This window comes from Grus americana, chromosome 2, assembly GCF_028858705.1.
Source record: "Grus americana isolate bGruAme1 chromosome 2, bGruAme1.mat, whole genome shotgun sequence".
Taxonomy (NCBI): Eukaryota; Metazoa; Chordata; class Aves; order Gruiformes; family Gruidae; genus Grus; species Grus americana.
Window position 1 is genome coordinate 114244248 of NC_072853.1, and position 21621 is coordinate 114265868.

At 37.0% G+C, this 21621-nt stretch overlaps 1 protein-coding gene across 7 annotated transcripts in view; it reads left to right on the plus strand.

Annotated features, from left to right (window-relative positions):
- GOLGA4 (golgin A4) overlaps positions 1-21621 on the plus strand; it is a 97196-nt gene that overhangs the window by 40667 nt on the left and 34908 nt on the right. For 5 of the 7 annotated variants that reach the window (XM_054815194.1, XM_054815196.1, XM_054815197.1 and 2 more), the window contains 10 exons: positions 3669-3847; positions 4930-5061; positions 6050-6205; positions 7127-11415; positions 12180-12301; positions 13374-13504; positions 16176-16289; positions 19372-19392; positions 19566-19634; positions 20260-20335. In XM_054815194.1, coding sequence (XP_054671169.1) covers positions 3669-3847; positions 4930-5061; positions 6050-6205; positions 7127-11415; positions 12180-12301; positions 13374-13504; positions 16176-16289; positions 19372-19392; positions 19566-19634; positions 20260-20335 — 5289 coding nt within the window. The remainder of the gene's footprint in view (positions 1-3668; positions 3848-4929; positions 5062-6049; positions 6206-7126; positions 11416-12179; positions 12302-13373; positions 13505-16175; positions 16290-19371; positions 19393-19565; positions 19635-20259; positions 20336-21621) is intronic. The other 2 variants (XM_054815195.1, XM_054815198.1) reach the window with 1 other exon arrangement.

Here is a 21621-nt window from a genome sequence, read left to right on the forward strand (position 1 = left end):
TGATGATAGTTTAGCCCTCTGCTGGTTTGAAACTCAGTTGTGTCATGCTACACTAGAATTAACTACTTCAAATAAAAATGTTCTGTTTTGCTGAAGCGCTAAAAGTGCCTGAGATGCATATAATTTAACTTTTAGAGAGCTAAGTGTGTTTCTGTGAAGTGTTGCTTCTTTGTGCTTTCATACGTCCTTGACGTTTTATCCATCAGCTTTTATCTAGCTTTTATATTAGCATCCTGCTTGCGATTACGGTGATGCAGCTGTCATACTGCATGTTGCTCAGCTATTACATAGCAGTAGTCAATCCTAGTGTGAACCTGGATCTTCTCCTTGGCGGATTTATGGGCTATGGCAAATGCATTCTCTTTCCTTTTGCAGAAGTAACAGGTTTCTCAAATGAAAATAAGGTATATGTTGCTCAGAACAAGAAAACACGTATGGAAAAGTGAAATAATTTAATCTTTTACTTACAGGCTTTATATTTCAAACTATACTTTGCCAAGGTCTGTAGAGATAGTTTTTGTTGTTTGTCGCACTCAAAGAGTTGTGGTCGGCGGCTCAATGTCCAAGTGGAGAACAGTGACGAGTGGTGTTCCTCAGGGGTCGGTACTGGGACTGGCACTGTTCAACATCTTTGATGGCGACATGGACAGTGGGATCGAGTGCACCCTCAGCAAGCTTGCCGATGACACCAAGCTGTGTGGTGTGGTTGACACGCTGGAGGGAAGGGATGCCATCCAGAGGGACCTTGACAGGCTGGAGAGGTGGGCCCATGCGAACCACATGAAGTTCAACAAGGCCAAGTGCAAGGTCCTGCACGTGGGTCAGCACAATCCCAAGCACGACTACAGGCTGGGCGAGGAATGGATTGAAAGCAGCCCCGAGGAGAAGGACTTGGGGGTATTGATTGATGAGAAGCTCAACAGGAGCCGGCAGTGTGCGCTTGCAGCCCAGAAAGCCAGCTGTGTCCTGGGCTGCATCAAAAGAGGCGTGACCAGCAGGTCGAGGGAGGTGATCCTGCCCCTCTACTCGGCTCTTGTGAGACCCCACCTGGAGTACTGCATCCAGCTCTGGGGGCCCCAGTACAGGAGACACATGGAGCTGTTGGAGCGAGTCCAGAGGTGGGCCACGAAGCTGATCAGAGGGCTGGAGCACCTCTCCTGTGAGGACAGGCTGAGAGAGTTGGGATTGTTCAGCCTGGAGAAAAGAAGGCTCCAGGGAGATCTAATTGCAGCTTACCAGTACCTGAAGGAGCCTACAGGAAAGATGGAGAGGGACTGTTTATGAGGGAGTGTAGTGACAGGACAAGGGGTAATGGGTTCAAGCTGAAGGAGGGTCGATTTAGATTAGATGTTAGAAATTCTTTACTGTGAGGGTGGTGAGGCACTGGAACAGGTTGCCCAGAGAGGTTGTGGATGCCCCATCCCTAGAAGTGTTCAAGGCCAGGTTGGATGAGGCTTTGGGCAACGTGGTCTAGTGGAGGGTGTCCCTGCCCGCAGCAGGGGGTTTGGAACTAGATGATCTTTGAGGTCCCTTCCAACCCTAACCATTATATGATTCTATGAAAAACCATTTATGATGCTGTAATACTGAAAGACTTGGACAATTTTGCTGGCTCTGCGTGCTTTTGTTAGGGCTGAGAGGAGCATCAGAGAAGTCGATGATGTTCTCCAAATGCACTTGCACAGGCTGAGTTCAAAACTGAGTTGTGCCTGGGGTGGTGAGGGGGGAGGACTTGAGTCCTGTAGGTCCCAGGTGGCAAATGCCTTGATGGAGACTGTGAAGAACTGTGCTTGAAAAGTAAGGAGCTGTAAGCCTCGTGCATGCTCGCATTATGTTTTAGACTGTTTTGCTGTTTGAAATAATCTCTAGTGCTCTTACTTTTTTGTATTGAGCTTTAGTATTTAAGTAGAACCAGGAGTGAAAAAGTGTGTACAATGATGTACTTCAGTATTGCCAGGGTCAGTAACAATCCTGTTTTGCCCTAAAACATGATTGTTGCTGTGAGTAGTCAGAGAAAGGCTTCCTCCAGAAAACAGAAGAAAATTCTGGAAAGGTCAGAATTTGAGTGAATGCAATTTTATGGAGTTATATTACTTGAAAACCTATTTGCAGCATTGCCTCAAAAGTATAGATTGTGGTTAAAAGCTTCAGTTTTGAATGTTATCAGAAGATGTGGAATGGAAATTATTATTCACTTCTCAGACTCATGCCTGAATGTTATTGAAGATAGTTTAAAAAACCCAAGGATTACAAGATTTGCTGTGAATGCCTACTAAGTAATGGTGAATCAGGGAGACTAGAGATGTATGTGTCTGTTATGATTATTTTGGGGGGGTAGAACTAAGTGGAAGAAAGCTTAGCATACTAAATAACACTTTAAAAATTACTTTGTTCTGTCTTCTGCCAGAGTAGTACCCAAGTAGTCCAGGGTATAGTAGAATAGTATACTTTTAGGTTTTTTGTGCTCTGATAAGTTACAGTCTTGATATTGGCACTGTGATTCTGAATTTTACAGAGGTGTTTTGCCAAAGTTCTTTTATGCAAAAATTTAACCATATAGTAGACCGTTCTGTGACTGAATTTTCCTTTCATATGCAGCAGGGGTTTTCCACATTCACGATCTATTCAGGAAAAGAGATTTCCCTAACAGTGATCAAATTCCTGTCTTGTGTAATTCTATATAGATGTTGCCATCAGTTTCAGTGAGGAACTCTGATGCTGGTATTGAATAATAATAAATAAGCCAGCTCGCAACACAGGAATTAATTTGCTTTCTTTTTATATCTAAATGATCATCTATGAAGTGAATAAAGTATGTTAGAATACCTCTCCTTAGCATGGGAAGAAGCTGTGGAATTATTGCTTCCGATTTGTAAATTAAAATGTGTTTCAGCAGACGTGCATCTTATGCATATGTAAATGAATCTCATCACTGTAGCTTGAGTGTTCTTTTGAAACATCTTATAGATATTATAGTTTTCTGGGAGCAAATCTTAATACTTTTTTCTTACATTTTATTTGTGAAGTTTAGAAGCACAGGATGGTTTTCATAACACACAAGCATTTTTCCAGTGTCTCTGAATTGCAGATAGTAGTTACATTAAAAGTAAATAGTGAAATACTGAAATTATGGACTACACCAAAGCCACAGTTTAGGGATTACCGAGGTTGTACAGTTTGAAATGAACAACTCTTAAAAAATAAAGTGCCTGGTATTGTACTTCAGCGTTCTATTCAAGAACTCTTTCTTGATTCAGTAAAAACTGACTTATATAGCAATCATTCGTGGTTTATGCTTCCATTTGCTTGTTTTAGTGGAAGAACAACTTGTGAATTGCCCTTTTGTCATGCATCTTTCTTCCTCTTCTTCAAAGTTATTCAGCACTTACAGCCAGAAGAGGAACTGTAGGTTTATTTATATGGTTTATGTATTTTATGGTGGTTTTAGGGAAAGAAAAAGAAGCTACAAAATGTATTGGAAGGCATTCACATTTATTTGTCAGTTCTCTTTCCTTTCTAGATAATAAACCCATGTGAATTCTTGATGGATTCCTAGGTACATTCTTCTGTTACTTGGGTGACTTAGAGTTACTGAGAACTCTGTTCTTCTATCAAGGGACATAGGTATTTCTTGACTATCATATACATTTTTTCCTTTTTCTTTGCAGCTTTTGAAGAGCTCGAGAGGGCTCTGAGTATTGCCCAAAAGACAGAGGAAGCCCGGAAAAAATTGCAGGCAGAAATGGATGAAAAAATCAAAGCAGTAGAAAAGGCAAGTGAGGAAGAGAGGGTAAATCTTCAACGGGAGTTAACCAGAGTGAAACAAGAGGTGGTTGAGATTATGAAGGTAAAAGCTGAAACTCACCCTGTGTTATTGGCTTTTAATCTAATCATTCAATTACAGTTAAACTCTAGTTGTGAAATACATTCATATATCAGAACTTTGTTATAATTTTTTTGCTATGTAACAAATTCTGTAAAAATTAATTTCTAGGATTATTTATTTATAGATTTATGTAAAACAAAATGGAAAACTCCCTATACAGATTTTTTCTTTTTCTTTAAAATCAATGTGTTTAGAGGCATGGAAAAATGAACAGTATTACTCTTTGTTTCACAGTATTTAATAAAATACTGACTAGAAGTACATTTGAGGCTTTAAAGGGAGTCAAGAAGAAAAAATTAATGGCAGTCAGATCACACATCTCCACCAGGATTTTGGGTTTTAATACGAAGTACTTTTAATGATTATCCTAGCCCAGTATGTGTCAACGTTTAAGAACTTGTTGCCAAACTGTTTGCTAGTTAAGAATTGCTAAAATTTGCTTCCTCTGGTGTGTTCAGGCAGGAACTGCAGGAGTACTGCACGTGCCTTTCAAAGCTGTAAATTTGGACACCTTTAAATTGCAGTTCTTGTGCTGACATTTGTTACTTTCTTAGTTTTTCTAAGTGAAGACGCTGATGATTTAGGGAGATGACTGACTTGCATTACATTATTCTTAAATAAAGTGCATATGTAGGTTGTAGGTAGCTCCCTACATAGAGTATCACCACTTGACTTTCTGGATCATGAAATAAGAATACAGGGAAAGCTACAGACAGAAGTTCCTTTTCCAATTTATTATCACGTTTGAACTAAAATTGAAAATGCTAAGTTCACCTTGATAGAAGAGTCTTTAGAAAATGCAGTGTTTCTTTTAGTAGAACTGTGAAAGACTTGAGAAGGAAGATGGGTAACTTCAGACTTGAAAATAAGAACTGTCAGGGCTTAATGTTAAGCACTCCCAGTAATTCTTATTTATTCAGAGGGAGCAAAGAGGTGGTTGTGGTTTCCTCTCTCTGTTGCACTGCTTTTCTTATTAAGAAATAATATTAAGTGTTTTGTTATTTAATATTTTGAAATTAGTTTTTTCTGACTTTGATTCACAGAAGTCTTCAGAGGAACGTGTTGCTGAACTGGAAAAATTCCATAAAAAAGAAATGGCTACCAAAGATCAGGAGTTACATGACAGATTACAGGCCCAAGAAAAGGCATTCCAGGAGAAGATGAAGGCAGCTCTTGTAAGTATCCCTAAGATGTGTAGAAAGACATTTCTCTAAGTGTGAGGTGGGGCTCGAAGTCTTAATCTCACCCTATTCAGCAGTGAGAGTCTTTCTGCACTCAAAAATATGAATCTACTCCAAAAACCAAAGAGCTCAGAGACTTCAGCACCATGAAGGGAAAGCAACTGCAGTGATCCAGACTGAATAATGATAATTAATCACTGTCACTGCTCACTAACAGCTGCATTTTGTGGGAAAGACTTTTTTTTTTTTTTTTAAACTATTCTTCTTAGACTTCTTAATTTCTTCTTCTGGATCATTGGTGATTAGCCACAGTAGCTATAGTGAATGAGGCTGTTATTTGAAAAGTGTTGGTATCGTTATGTCTGGTTGTGTTATGTGTCAGGATTAACTTTTCATAGTATTTGACCTCGGAAAAGAATTTTCTTCTAGGTCACACTGGTAGGAATTGTTGGGATTCTTTGCTCTTTTTCATAAGCTGTAATCCACTTTAGATCATCACGTAATTTTACCTAACGAATAGTAGATTCTCTTTTGTGCTCCTCCATGATGGTTGGTGACTAGAACTGAGGGACTTTGACAGTCCCTTCCTGACTACATTTTTCTACCTGTTTCTCAGGTTATTTTTGTAATTATAAGGAACAGAAGTTTAAAAAACTTTAGCAGTGGAATCAAGTGAAGACAGACCTTTATTCCTCTAAGGTGTTACTCTCAATTAATCATGCTAAACAAACCAAATGAAAGGCTGGATTGCAGTATGTTTTTCCTACAAAGGGAAGTAGACAAATGGTTCCCAAGAAGAGAAAATGGAAGTGATTTATCACAATTTCATTTTCACAGATGAAATACAAACTATATGTGTGTGGAGAAAATGCACGTGATTAGTCTATGACTCCTATTAACTGGTTTGTAAATATCCTATTATACTGTTTTTTGAAGGTGTGATGGACATGTTTATAGTTTGTTTTAATAATTTTTGATACAGGAAAAAAATCAGAGTGAGTGTTTAAAAACCCTTCAAGAACAAGAGCAGCAAGAATCCCTAGCCTTAGAAGAATTAGAGCTGCAGAAGAAAGCGATACAGTCAGAGTGTGACAAGAAGGTTCAGATGATGCATCAAGAAGTAGAGACTTTTAGAACTGTGAGTAAAGATTCCTAAAGGGTAAACGTTTACAAGAATTCCCTTCGGTATATGTTTAACTGTGACAGGTTTACAAATACTATGGATTTATTGTGATTGGGCTGTTTTAATCTCACAATGCTTCTTGTAGTGACAGAAATTTAATGTATTGCCATGGTATGCTGCAGCCCCTAGTTTTTTACAAGATTAGATGGCAAAAATAGAGGTACATTCACTTTGTATCATGGTGTGGGATATGAATTTGTACATAATTTTTATGTACGTTATGCAGGAGAGTTAAGCTTTAAACTGTTAAACTTCTGGGTACTGCTACTATACATACACTTATAAGCATGCTTGAGTAAGTAAAAAAATTACTTAAATTTTTGAAGTGTCCTTTGCTTTATGTAATGGGTAAGATTGTATTATCTGCTAATATAAGTTTGTACATTATTCCACCACTCCCAAATATTAGTTTGGAAGTTGTGCCTATAGAAGCATTTTAACTTTACAGCAGCATTTCCATGAGGGGTGGAATTAAGATAGATCAGTAGATATGTACGAGGCTCCATAAAACTCATGTAGACTCCCGATACTGTTCATCCTATGTGTATTAGTACTTTAGCTTAATAAGAAAAAGTGAACATATCTCTCATAAATATCATGTGAATTATTTTATTTGAATTAGTTAAATTTTTCCAAGTTTTTATTGTATCTATTTTTACTGCGGTGAAAGAGATTTTTTTTATTAAATAACTCGCATAATAGAAGCAAAGTTAACAACAAATGAGATGAACGAAAGGCTTATATAAAAGGTTGATATTCACTAGAAAGAATGGAGTGACTTGTAGTTATGTGAACCTGCTGGGATTTTTTTTAAAATTTCATCAACTCATTACCTTTTGAATATTCATATTCTTTTAAAACTGTATTCTCTAACAGAGGATTCTTGAACTGGAAAGTTCTCTTGCAAAATATTCGCAAGATGACAGAAAACAATCAGAGGAATTAAGTACTCTGATGGAGTCTGAAAAAAAGCAGCATAATAAGGAAATCAATGATATGGTTGAAAAACACAAGAAAGAATTGGAAAACATGAAACAGCAGCAGGAAAAGCTTTGGACAGAAAAACTTCAAAACTTAAAGCAACAACAAGCAACTGAAATAGAAAAAATTAGAGAGAAACAAGAACAAGAGATAGATACAATTTTGAAAGAGAAAGAAACAGTTTTCCATGCACACATAGAAGAGATGAATGAAAAAACATTAGAAAAACTTGATGTGAAACAAACAGAATTAGAAGCTCTGTCTTCAGAGTTATCAGAATCACTAAAAATGCGTCATGATTTAGAACAAGAGCTCTCAGAATTGAATAGTAAAGTGTGTGAAGCAAAGCAAGAGTGGGAAGGAAAGTTGGAAGAAGAGAGGAAACGTCACAAAGAAGTAGTTGAAATGATGTTAAAAGAGCACGAAATATCTATTCAAGGAGTTGAGAAGGAACTCAGAGAGGAACTCAACCAACTCAAGCAGTCATTGGAGGAGAAAGACAGACATCTGGAGGAACTAAAAGCACATGAACAGAAACTAAAGGAATCTGCAGAAAGATCTGAAGCTGAACTTGTCCAAGTGTCTACAAAGCTAGAGGAGCTTTCGGAATCTCATCAGAGTACTTCTAATGAGCAGGCAAAGACTTATGAAGAGGAATTAGCAAAGTTGCAGTGCAAGCTGACAGATCTTGAAGGTGAAAAATTGCAACTTAGAGATCAGCTAGAAAGAACCGAATCCCAGCTGGGTAAAGTCAAGAATGAGTTAGAGGCATACATCTCTCAGGTACATGACCTGAAGCAGCATTTGCAAGAGCAAAGCAATGAAAATACACAAAAAGTAATGTCTCTAACACAACAATATGAATGTCAACTGGAGGATCTACAAAGAGAGGCTGATGAGATAAAAAGAAGTCTAACTGAGAAAGAAAATGAAATTGAACACATGAAGAGGTTACAGGACAAGCAAGTGGAAGAACTTAAACAGAAACTGTTAGCTGCAGAGGAGCAAATCAGTGCTTTACAAGGAGAATATGAAAGTAAACTGAAACGTCAGGAGAACAAAATGGACAAAATTAAACAGAAATCAAAAGATATGCAGGAATCTTTCAAAAAGAAACTTGCTGAGCAGGAAGCTAAACTGAAAAAAGAACTTGAAAACAAGCAGTTGGAGTTCAGTCAGAAAGAGAGTGAATTCAATGCTAAAATGTTGGAAATGGCACATGCCAGCTCAGCTGGAATCAATGATGCTATATCAAAACTGGAATCTAATCAGAAGGAACAACTAGAGAGTCTTGCGGAGGCTCATAGGAGGGAGTTGGAAGAAATTACCCAGAGTTGGGAAAAGAAACTCCATCAGCGGGTTGAAGAGCTCCAGGAAAAACATGAAATGGAACTGCAAGAGAAAGAGCAGGAAGTTGGAGACCTGAAACAGAAACTTGCCACCTTCAGTGCTGAGAAGGAAGGCTCCAGAACAGAAATAACCCAACTGAAGGAAGAACAGGTGAAAAAGGAGGAGTCCCTGAGGGAATTGCAAGAACAACTGATGGAGTCAGTGGCTAAGGTGAATACTTTGTCAGATAAGGAAAGTGACCTGAAAACACAGTTGAAAAAATTGGAAAGAGATCTTAATCAGTCCCTGAAAGAGCAGTCAGGACTTCAGGAACAGCTCAGTAAACAGAAAGCAGTTGAAGAAAAGGACAAAGCCAAAATTACCGAGCTGGCTGATACACTGAAAACACTTGAAGAGAAACTCCAAACTGTGCAGTCTTCTCAGTATAAAGATCATGAAAATTATCAGAAAAAAATAGAGGCAATTCAGCTAAAAGAAACTGAGTTTAAAAGGCAGTCAGGAGAACTTGTAGCCCAGTTAGATGCTTATTGGAAGAATGCTGAAGCTTTATTGCAAACAAAAATTAATGAATTAATTGAAAAATGTAATGAAAAGATTGGCATAGTAACATGCAAAATTGCGGATTGCGAGCGCCGAACTGCAAAAGTTAAAGAAGCAGTATTAACTAAAACAAGTAAGATTCCTGAACTAGAAGCTCAACTTAGAGAAGTAACAGAGCATCATTCTGCTGCAAGTACTTCTTTGCAAAAGTCAATGCAACAGCTGCAAGAGAAGGACGATTTAATTATGTCCATGAGAGCTGACATTGAAGGACTTGTAACAGAAAAGGAACAATTGCAAAAAGAGGGAGGGCATCAGCAGCAAGCAGCATCAGAAAAAGAAACTTGCATAACACAGCTGAAGAAAGAGTTATCTGAAAATATTAATGCTGTCACCTCAATGAGGGAGGAACTCCAGGAAAAAGAATCTGAGATCTCTGCTCTTAACAAAACAGTTAATGACCTTAATGTTAGACTTGAAAGCATGATAAGTTTAACGGAGAAGGAAGCAGCCATGTCTCTGTTAAGCAAGCAACATCAAGAAGATCAGTTGCAGTTACTAAACCAGGTACAGGAGTTATCGTCCAGAGTTGAGACACTGACTCAAGAAAAAGCATCGGCTCTTGAGCAGGTAGATCATTGCACGTCCAAGCTGTCAGAGTGGAAGATGAAAGCACAAACCCGCTTTACACAAAATCATGATACTATTAAAGATTTGCAGAGCAAACTTGAATTAAGCAATACTGAAGGCAATAAAAAAGATGAAGAGCTAAATAAACTGAAAGAGCAGCTGGCTAAACAAAGCAAGAATCTCGATAGTTTAAAAAGTGAATTGGAACAAAAGCAAAACAGGAGGGAAAAGCAAGAAAGTGAGTTAACGGCAAAGTTAAAAAAGCAAGCAGCAAGAATTGCTGAACTAGAAGAGCACATTGCGCAGAAAACTTCAGAAAATGATTCCTTGATGGAGGAACTTAAAAAGTATAATGAACAAAAAGATACAGAGCAAAAAGAGATAGCTTGGCAACTCCAGCAAGCAGAGAAGGTGGCTTTTGAAAAGGACAATAGATTTAAGGAGGCTGAAGAAAAAGTGCTTAATCTTGAGAAGCAAATAGGTTCACTGAAAGCTGAATTTGAAGCAAAGGAGAGGGAATTTGATCAAATGAAGTCAGCGATACTTAAAAGTAAAGAGGAAGAACTGAAAGAATTAGAAGAGCGACTGAATGCAGAGAACAGTACTAAGCTGGCAGATCTGAAAAAGAAGGCAGAGCAAAAAATTGGTTCTATTAAAAAGCAATTAATGTCTCAGATGGAAGAAAAGGAACAGCAATTTAAGCAAGATAGAGAAAATCAGTTAAGAGACTTGGAACAAAAAGTGCAGGAGAGGGAGGCCAAAATTGAGTCCTTAGAAGAAAAAATTAAGTCAACAAGACATTCCACAGAATTAGAGAAAGAAATGCTGCAAAAAGTAGAGAATGTAAAAGCTGCTGTAGAGCAAGAAAAAAGTAACATGCTTGAGAGTGTCCAACAGATGTATGAAGAGAAAATGCATGTGTTACAGAAGGGCTTAACCGAAAAAGATGAATTATTGCAGAAGTATGAAAAGGAACAGCGAGAGAGTAATGACTCTCGTCTAGAACTGCAAAACAAACAGGATGAACTCCTTAAAAAACTAGAATGTGTTGAGAAGAGCCATCAGGAGGAGCAGGGTAGGACTGAAAGCCTCAAGAAAGAACTTGCAGAGCAAACCAAAAAATATGCATTGTTAGCGGATGAGCATGCTTGCTGTGGCAGTGATTTAGCAAGCAATAGGGAAGAGTTAAAAGCTAAAGAACAAAAACTTCTCGATATGGAGAATGTAATTGGAGATTTGCAGAAAAAAATGCAGGAAAAGGAGACAGACAGTCAATCTTTAGAACAGAAGATAAAAGAGTTGGAAAATAATCTAGTGAAGGAAAATGAAGCACATAAGATTGAGATGGAAGATACGAGTTTGAGATATGAAGAAAAGCTAAAAAGTTTACAGCAACAGTTGGATGAAAGAAATGACAGTCTGAAAGCTGTTGAGGAAAACGCTGAAGAAAAGTCTAGTTTGGAGCTGCAGAAGTTACTAGATGATATGCAGAACCAGCAGAAAGATTTGCAGACTAAACTGGAAGAGACTGAAAGGGAGAAACAGAAATTACGCAAAGAAGTGAATAATCTTCAAAAAGACTTACGTACTCTGCGAAAAGAACATCAGCAGGAGCTTGACATAGTAAAGAAGGAGTCCTTAGAAGAAATGGAGCAGAAAATCAGGTAAATTCTTTGTTCCTGGTCTTGTTATTTCTTTGCTTTATCTGTAACCACTAAAACCTCAAGAATACTTTTTAAAGTTCAATTTGTAACAACGAAAGAATGACTGGTATTTTTCTGTGATTTTTCTAAATAGACTTGGAGAAACAGCAAGAAAAGAGCTACTTGAAAGTAGCACTTCGTGAAAACATAAAACACTATTTGAGTCATCAGTGTAAAAAGTGGTTTGTCTTTTGGCAAAGTAGTAATGCTTTTGATTTGGTTTAGTGATGGTCATTTGCAGCATTGCCAGAACATAAAATAATAGTTCTGTTTTCCTCAAACAGGAAACCAAAGTTATTAAAACTTAGTACTGAGAGCTTCGTGTTCAAGTGATATTGAGAATTGTTCACATGTATTGCACAAAAATGTGATATACTGCTTGGCACTGTAATGGTTTCTCAAGCAAGGAATTCCCTAAAAACTCCACTTTTGTGCAGCACATTCTTTACTTCCAGTTCTTCATCTTCCTCAGCAAAAACTCCATATCTTTTCGAAGGGTTCTATTCTGGGTTGTTTTTTAAATGAAACACCTGTGCCTTCCAGGTGAATTCCATAAGAGGGGAACAGAAAGCCTCCCTGAATCCCACAGAATTCGTATAACTCAAAACTATCCCATTCCAAAATAATTTTGGAGAAATTCCCAAATCTCTTACCTTGCTAAACTGTTCTCACACTCGCTTTAAATATTTTATTTCCTCATTGTATTTTCTGCCATTTTTGTACAGATGTGAACAAGAAGACATTGAATTAAAGCACAACTCCACCTTAAAGCAGTTAATGAGAGAGTTCAATACTCAGCTGGCTCAAAAAGAAAGAGAATTGGAAACAGCAGTAAAAGAGACAATCAGTAAGTGAAATACTAATATAACTGTAATCAGTAAAATAGCCAGAAAATCCAATCTTCAGATGTTTTGGGGAAGGGTTTTTACCTGGGACTCTGATAAAGAGAACATGTGATAAAGAGAACATGTGTGTTATGACTGCCTAGAGAGCTCAGGAGAAGAACTTCTTTTGCTCAGGAAATAACATACAAATGTTAATTGTAGCACAATTAGGAAAACGCATATGTAGCTGTTCTTCCTTACCCCACAGGATGGATCTTTGATCTAGCACTCTGTTTGCATCTGTCATGGCAAGAGTTACCCGTGATAGCTATAGGTACCTATTTTTTTATCATATGTACAAAAGAAAAAAAAAAGCGAGTAGGGTTTTAGAGGTGAAAACACATTGTTAAGTTTTCGTTGTAATACTACTTTGGCTTCAGCAGTACAAACCTTTAATGCTCCATTGTTGAATATATGACCCTGAAGGGTGCCTTTTAGAGAAACTTGGATCCATCTGGGAATCAGAATGGCATTTTCTTAGCTGCGCCTCGCAGACTTCATTCACTGTAACCACTAACAAGTACCAACTGGGTACGATGTCTGATTGCTATATGATGTACTTATAACTATAGAGTACAGCATATTTCAGCTTCTCTGTCCATCTTTTGCCACCATAGTGTAAGTCGGAGGTTGGAGAAGTGAGCAGAAGGTATCTTTTGACTCAACAGTTAATGGAAGTACTCCCTACAACTGAGGAATTTCTGAAGATTTGCAGATGTTTCTGTTACTTCTCTAGATACAGTAGGAGATAGAATTAGTTGATAAATATTGGTTGTGATCTTAAATTTTAGAGAAAAGTTCCAGCATCAGGTAGAAAAAATTGGTCTGGATACGAAATGGCAGGCAACAAACTTCATACATGTTAGGATCAAGTGGCATAATTATCACTGACAGTGTGGAAAAATGAATTTGCTTGACAAGTTTTCCTTACAGATGCCTTCCACAGTTGTCTTTAAGCTTTTTGTAATATTGTTGTGACATAATTTAACAAAATAAATATGATTTTCTTTTTATATTGCCTGACTTTTTTTATAGGTAAAGCCCAGGAGGTAGAAACTGAATTGATAGAAAATCATCACATAGAGACAACACAGTTACATAAAAAAATCGCTGAAAAAGACGATGATCTAAAAAGGACTGTGAAAAAATATGAAGAAATCCTTGAGGTATCTTTCTGAAAAGTGATATGACTACATACATTTCAAATTAATGCTTCCCTTTTTTTTATTGCACAACTAGACAGAAAAACTGTAATTCTTTCCATTAAAGATCTTACTGCTTTAATTACACCTGATATGTGAAGTCATGCAGATGTAATTCCTCTCTTTTTTCTGATGCATTCAGTCTGTACATATGTCAGAAACATGCATGCTGTACTCAATGCATTATCTTGAATGTTTGGGCTAATTTGACTTCCGTGCAATTGGAGGATATGAACACTGTTATTTTTTGCATGTCATTGATGATGGCAATGACAGTTGCCTGAAATGGCAATAAGCTGTATTTTGATATTCTAAATTTCAGACTCCACGTTTCTTTTTTAGGTAATGGTATATGTGTGAGTGTTTTGTTTCTATTATTTTTAGGGAAGAAAAAAAAGTTTAGACAATGTTACCTTTTTTGCTGAAAAAGTATTGCAAACATCTCAAAAGCTAAGAAATATTTGTTAAATTGAGTGTATTTCATATTCATTGAGATCTTTGATAGAAATAGAAACTTATGCATCAGTGGATGTATGGGTTTTCTCAAGTTACCCTAAAGTTACCAGTTATTTTCCCACTTATACCTGACTTGACTCATTATAGGTTTGAGAAATTTCGCATCAAGACATTTATGCAGAGGTTTCTCTGTCATAAATGGTAAGAAGTTGAAGCAAAGATAATGCCAATTGCAAGAATGAATTTTGCTCCTATAAATTTGTAGCTCTTTGTTGCATTTTAAATGTGGTTAATGATGCTAAAAATTAGTCTAACTTGATTTGAGTCTATATCCTTAAAGATGAGTAGGAATCATTCAGTCTGTTAAACTTAATATGATTTATTTGTGAAGTGCTTCCCTGGTACTTCTCATGCTTTATCTGTTTTTTTCTTATCTTTCATAAAAACTTTTATCATTTAAGATTTCATGAAAGTCTCCCTAATTAAAGGACTTGTAAATCAGCATAGCCTGTAATTTGAGGCCTAAGTCTTTTTTCTTCAACTAAAGTATATAATTAGAGAAAAATGAATGTTTTGCTCCAGTTAGATATTTTATTTTTAGCTCATAGATAGACATAAAATAAGCTAGCTTCAGGTGTGTATTCTTTCATTTCTTGTAATGTCTCCCATGTGAATACAGGATAGGCCTTGTGGTTAAGATTTGGGAAATTATGACTTTATTGAAGTCTTAGTCTATAACTGTAATTAAATCCAAAAAGCATGCAGTTTTTTTCAGAGTATTGCAGATGCTGTACAGAACGATAAGTTCTTATTGTAAATACAGATTCTGTAGCATGTGGGAACCCCACGTGATCTCTAATTATTTCAAATTTTAAATTATAATCTCTATTCAGAGGTTTATAAAAATAATGGCTCACAGGTAGATCCCTTTTACAGAAGTGTCATTCATTGTTTTAATTTCTTTTCTGCATTTCAACTACCTTCTATGCCTAAGAGTGATGTGCATGCAATCTGTATTTATTCCACTGAACAGTAGTTTAGAAATTGCAAGATTTTTAGATTCTTGATGTAAAAATCCTCAAAGAACCAAACCCCTCAAAACTTTCCCACAAAAAAACCCCAAAACAAACAAAGAAAGGAAAATAGAAGCAGCTGAATATGCCAGGTATTGAGGGTTTTAAGCCTGCACCAGGTTCCTAGTTCTGCAGTTATTTTCCAGTGAATATTCTGTGTCACTATAGTTTGTACTCCTGAGATTTTGAATGGAACAAAATCTTGATGAGCAGTTATGTTCTTGATAACAGTTGATTAATTGTATTAATTTGATCTGAAGTACTACTGCATAGCACAAGGGGGCAGCTCACTGCCCCGAGCAGTTAGCATGAGTGAAACTAGAGTTTTAGTTTTGTTCAGCGGTGGAGACATGCGGTTTGAGTCAGAGTGCTGTTTTATGAGCTCCCTGACGTGTTATCTCACAAAAAGGCCAGAGGGGACACAGTTTTAAAAAATACTTCTTTTTGAAAAGTGTCATATGGGCAGTTTAACTTGCTAGGATTTAGGTCATCGTATTTTTCTCTTATAAATGTACTCTTCGCACGGTCATAAAGCACACAGGAAAAGTTCATTTCCTCCCTGCCATTCTTGCCACTGCTTCTGTCCTCCACACTGCACAGTGCCCTCCAAACCCTTGTGAACGAGAAGTCATTGTTTCTGAAAATGTGCTTAAAAATGCTTTAGGAACATCTTTGTGAGAGGTGGTGAGGAAAGGATTTTAGTCCTTGTCACTTCCAGAGTATAGGAAGTAACTCTGTATCATCATGTGTCCCTTTCATTTAGGTCATATAAGCAAGCACAATCTCTCCAGTATTACACTTACTGGATTATATTCAAATGCTGGTTTAGTGCCCGATAGAAATAGGTCTTTTCAATAGGTAATTTTCAAAAAACTAACTGTAATCCTAACTATATAATCTTAATTGCTGAAGGCCTGCAAAATCTTGTTTGTTTCTTGCTCTTTTCTGTAGTCCTGTGGTGTAACTAGCCTTTATATTGAATTTCAAGCATGTTCTTTCTGTGTGTAGCATAACTCTTCTGTTGATTGCTTTCTGTCCACTCTAGTTAAGATTTTGAGTGGTTAGATGATTAATTGTAGAGGTAATTTTTTTTCTGTATTTTGAAGGCTCGTGAAGAAGAGATGACAGCAAAAGTTCATGAGTTGCAGGCACAGCTAGAAGACTTGCAAAAGGAATACAAACAAAGGATGGCAGAGGAGGAATGTTGGAACAGTGACAAAGTGAGCTGGCACTAACATTTATTTTTATATCTTTAGGTGTGAAATGCTTAGTCTTCATAAAATTCTGTAGTTTGCTCTTAATTGTATTTTCCCTTACAGTTTCTATTCTTTTAGATTTTAACTTCTTCAAAAGTGAACCTTTTTAGAAGCTGCAGTATTTGATACTACCTTTTTTAATGGTGTGTTAAAAAGTCCAGTTGTGTTGTGATAATTAAGGTGGGGGGTTTTGCCCTCTGTGTGTGGTTTTTATGTTGATTTTACTGGAAGCCCTTTAGAAGGAAAGGAAATAACATTGGGTCATATTTAGTGTGATTTTTTTTTAAAAAAAAATCAAATTCCAAAGGGCTCTGAAATAGTGCCTTGAATATATCAATTATGGACAGAGAGGCCTTCATTGAAAGAAGACTGAGTGCATGCTTTTGTCTTTCTGAGACCACATGTTAGTGTGAGGAATTCTTTGTTGAAAATACTACTAGTTATTACTACACTGAGAAGAGGAAAAGTATATGAGGTGTTGAGTCATTGATGAGAATTCATATTAACCTTATTTTTAAGTTTTTCATTTTGTCAACAGGCAGCAATGGGGATACTAAATATATTTATTTGACACTACAAAGAGTACAAATTATCTCACTGTCCTAATGCTTGTCCCTTCTGCCTTGCACTTGCTTACAACACCCTTTATATTACTTTTATTAACTATTCCATGACATGAGTGTTGTTTTCATAACTGGAAAAGGAGAAATATTTGTATCACTGCCTTGTATTTTTAATCAACCCTTGTCCACCCACTGATGATAATCTTAATCTTATTATCTAGAGGAATATTCTTTAAGAGACTCCTAAAACATAATTTTGAAAAGTATGGAGGGTACTTTAGGACTTCTTCGTTAACTGTTTCACTGCTTTGTTACAGAAGTCTGCTATAAATACAGTCAGTCATTTGGCATCATATTATACATGCATCTTTAGGATTACATATTCACTGATAGGACATGAAAGTTACATTAAATCTATATACCAGCAATGTATTTCTCAATTTTTCCGAGAAATGCATCGCACAGATTTGCAATGGTAGCATAGAGCTGTTAAAATATTTGAATATTGCAAATATTACATCTCTATGTAAAGATGCATCTGCTTACAACATACAAAAAAACCAGCTAATTTTGCCTGTCTTTGGAATCTTGTCCACAGTTCTCCACTCCTTGGAGTTTCCATGGCAGACTTTGGAGAAACTCAAAGGAGTTGTTCCATCTGTGATGGGTATAAACTAGTTGAGAGAAATCCATTGAGAGAACTCCATTGCTGGTAAATAGCTTTGTTTTAAAGGCTAAATGATGCCTCATTTGGAGGGGAGGAAAACCAGGTTGTGTAGTAGTGCATGTACATAAGGACAGTGAAAGCATCCAGTTCAAAATGCTTGCAGAATAAGAGTGGGATTTTTTGGTGAATGTAAAGCAGTTAAGTATCCATGATTTTGCTGGCATACAAGCATCAAGCTTTCTTGAGTAATTTTGAGAATTCCAACTAAATTCAAATTTAGCAAATTGTTCACAAGCTTTCTTTTGCATAGCTCTGACTTAACTGAAAGTGAATTTTGTATTTCATACTATTCGCAATGGTGACTTCATCTCAAAACAGCATATTTGAATGTGCAGATAGCTCCTGGTACCTCTTCTGGTCCAGTCAAAGCTCACATATTTAGAGTGCTGTGAGTAAGTGGGCTTCCAGTTCTTGTTTTCTCAGTGTTTCAGGATTGGATTCTCAGTCCTTGACACAGTCTGTTCTGGGGTCAGGAGGTAGTTTTCTTTTTTCCTCCTTACAAAGTAAGAGTTGTTGTTATTAATTCTTACCTGTCTTAATTTGTCCGTTGCCTGTCATTGATACGTGTGTAGGAAACCAATTTTGCTGTTCTCTGGTACAATACCACAACTGATACAATAGCATATATGTGCAACATTACAGAGTTAGATGAGAAAATTGGAAGGGGCTTGTCGACCATGTCCACATACCTGAGCAGAAGCGTACAAATCCACATCTGGATTTTATATGTGCATTCAAATGAATTATGTCATCTTATATTTGCCATGGTAACTTTTCTCTCATCTTACTTCTTTTTGATTTTGTTGCTTTGTAACATATTTGTAGTACTAAAACAGCTTAGAAATCTTCCGTTGACTGGAAGCAACTTCTTGTGGGCAACTGATACATTTGTTGTCTAAAGTTGGAGTCTCCCAAGTCACACAAGTTTGTTTTAAAAGAAACCCAAAACTCCTGTGCTGCTTTTTGTCAGCTGAGGCCAAACGTTACACATTACGTATCCACTTTGACATGAAGCATAACTATACACTTGAACAATATTTGTCTGACTGTTGGCAAATATATCCGTAAGCATTAGTGTTGGAATGTAGAAGTATCAGAAACTTTCTCTCTCCATGGGAAAATAAATGTCTGGCCAGGTGATTGAGCTCTTCAGAAGCAAGAATTACACTTACGAGTTTAAGATCCATAGACAAATAATTTTCCTTAGAGTTGGAACATAGAAAGATTGAAATTTCAGCTTAGAATTGTCTCTATACTTCATAAACATCGATATTTTTGAAAGATGTAGAGCTCATGAAGCTCTTAGGCTGAACCTATTTTCAGATCAATGTTTGAATTTGCAAATGCAACTTGGAGAATTAAGGAAAAAGATACAATATTGTGAATAGTATTATGTTAGGATTGTCTGGCATGTGCTTCATATTCATTCAGTTATCATTCATCTCCAATATACATTTTGTAAAGATATAGAAATACTAGGTTCTTGAAGTTACATTTGTGGTAATTGCCTTGCAGAATCAAATGAGTGAGCTTAAATATAAGCTTTGTGTACTGTCAATACAAATAAGTTAAACTGTGTTATGGGACTACTTATTTTTATATGTGTGATTTGGTTATTTCAATTCTTATCATCCTCAACGCACCAAATCAGAATTGGGTGAATGATAGTTGTTTCTTTTTTTAGCATGTCCTGCGCTTGATATACTCTGTATTTTTCATACATTTTAATATACGTTTTTTCTTGTTGTTGTTATAGATCACAATAACAGAACTTCAGGTAAGTCTGAAAGTTTATTGATTTTGCTCTCTAGATAATTCTGTTTCAGTTTGAAAGCAGAAATACTACTTATAAGTTTGTATGTGTGTTAAAAGAAGAAAGAGGTTTATTGAAAAGGTACCTATGACATCTTCAGCAGTTTCTTGATGATTTCCATATGTGACTTCTTTCAGGCACAGCTTGCACAGAAGACAACACTAGTCAATGATTCAAAACTGAAAGAGCAGGAGTTCAAAGAGCAGGTAAGGGTGCTGTTTGAGCAAGTAAAAAGTATTCTTGTTTGATACTTTGTGCTTGCAGTATTAAACGGTTTGTTCTTTTCAAGTGATGATGTAGCACACCTCCACAGAGGTGCTATGGAAATAATACGCATCTAGAATAGTTTTGACTTACACTTGCTCTCAAAAGATCTGCGCGCTTTTCAAAGTACTCCTCTATCCCCTGAGAATGAAAATACCACATGCTTGTGATACAGGTTAGCAAAATATTTGCACAGTGAGAAAGGGAACAACACACTTGATGAAATAATGGATCTTTTTCTAAACTAAACCTTTTTTGGTGTCAAGTATAATCTTTGTCATGTTTTCTTTTTTACGTGTGCCTATGTCTATAAAATGTACAGGTATATAAATACATATATATGCATAACATTTGCTGTAGATATGTGTATATACACATGTACACACATTTTCTTCAGTAGTTTAGGGACAGTTTTTAATTACACAATTGCTAATGTTTTCCTTCCTTAAAAAAACAACTCTATTTTGCTTTCATAAAAGGAGATGATGTTTACCTGAAAACTGCTTCAATTATGATTATATTAGCTGCTTGGAATACCATTTATCTTTTTGACTGTTCTCTATTTAGATTCATGTACTGGAAGACCGGCTGAAAAAGTATGAGAAGAATATGTACGTTACATCAGTTGGAACACCATACAGAGGTAAGTGTGCAGTTTTTGTCACAAATAAGTTATTTCTTTGTTTGAAAGCTATGCTTTGGTTTAGATAATTTATTAAAATGTCAGTCTCTCTAAAACACTCATATATTTTTAACATTTTATCCTGGTTTTGTCTTGTCTGTTAAAATAGATGTATGATTTGAGATGAGCAAATCACACAGCATTTTGTTTGATGTTTTTTTTCATGTCATACAGTTAAGAGCTCTATATCAGAGTTCTTCAGCTTTCTGTATCTCCAGGGGGAGTGGTACAGGTAATGGCACTAGACAGTGAGTGGGGAGGAATTACCCATTTGTCTTGGCTAATTAAATATGCATTTTATGACTCTCTAAAATTCTGAACAATACAAATATTACATTTTATGGATCTTACTTGTTACTTTCTGGGCATTTACTCTTCCTGAGATTAGAGTTCCTTTGCAAGACCTCCAGCTCTGACACAGTAATAGAAAAAATAAATGAAAGCAAACTAAAATCCTGTTTCCACTTCTAACCTTTCTGTTGTGTCCTTCAAAGTGTTTTTGGAGCTGAAAAGCCCCTGCCATTTCAGGCAAATGACAGTCTCATTGTTATGTGAATCGTGGTGAGTGCAGGGAATAGAAGAAAACAATTATGCTGTGTTATGCCTACAGTTCCACATGACTAGCTCTGACCTAGGTCTGAAGGCTCTATCCAGGACTGCAGTGCAGGTCCCAGGCCCATCCAGGAGACAGGGGCAGAGACGGGCACACCTACAAGATGGCTCAGGCAGGGACTGAAGGCCCCAGGCTGAGCTGAGGCACGTCCCCGGGGCCCTTGGTAGGAGACGGTGCGGGTGGGGGTCCCAGGGGAGGCCAGTCCCAGCCATTGAAGCCCATGAGCGCCCCCAGGACCCTGACAGGAGGAGACCTGCACTGCTCAGATGCTCTCCTGTAGACATCGATGGTTGCCCACGCTGGAGACAGAGTCTTGGGCCAGACGGACCTTTTCTCCGATGGAGTACGGTTGTTGCCAGGCTCTTGTGTTTCAGCAGGTTGGCTTTTTTAGCTTTCTGCACTCATTGCCCCAGTTTTGCAAACTAATGACCGTACGTGTGCTAGAAGATTGTTTTTCATAGTTTCTTTCATTTATTAAAGAAAAAAAAAAACAAGTTCCTTTCTACCTGAATGGCATCATCAGTAATGTTATCACACTGACATTCTCAGGTGGAGTCAGGTGGGCATCTAAAAAGCAAAGGCTTCAGTCCTCCTGGGCAGCTATCGTACGGGCGCTTAGGGCCTCGTAAAGAGA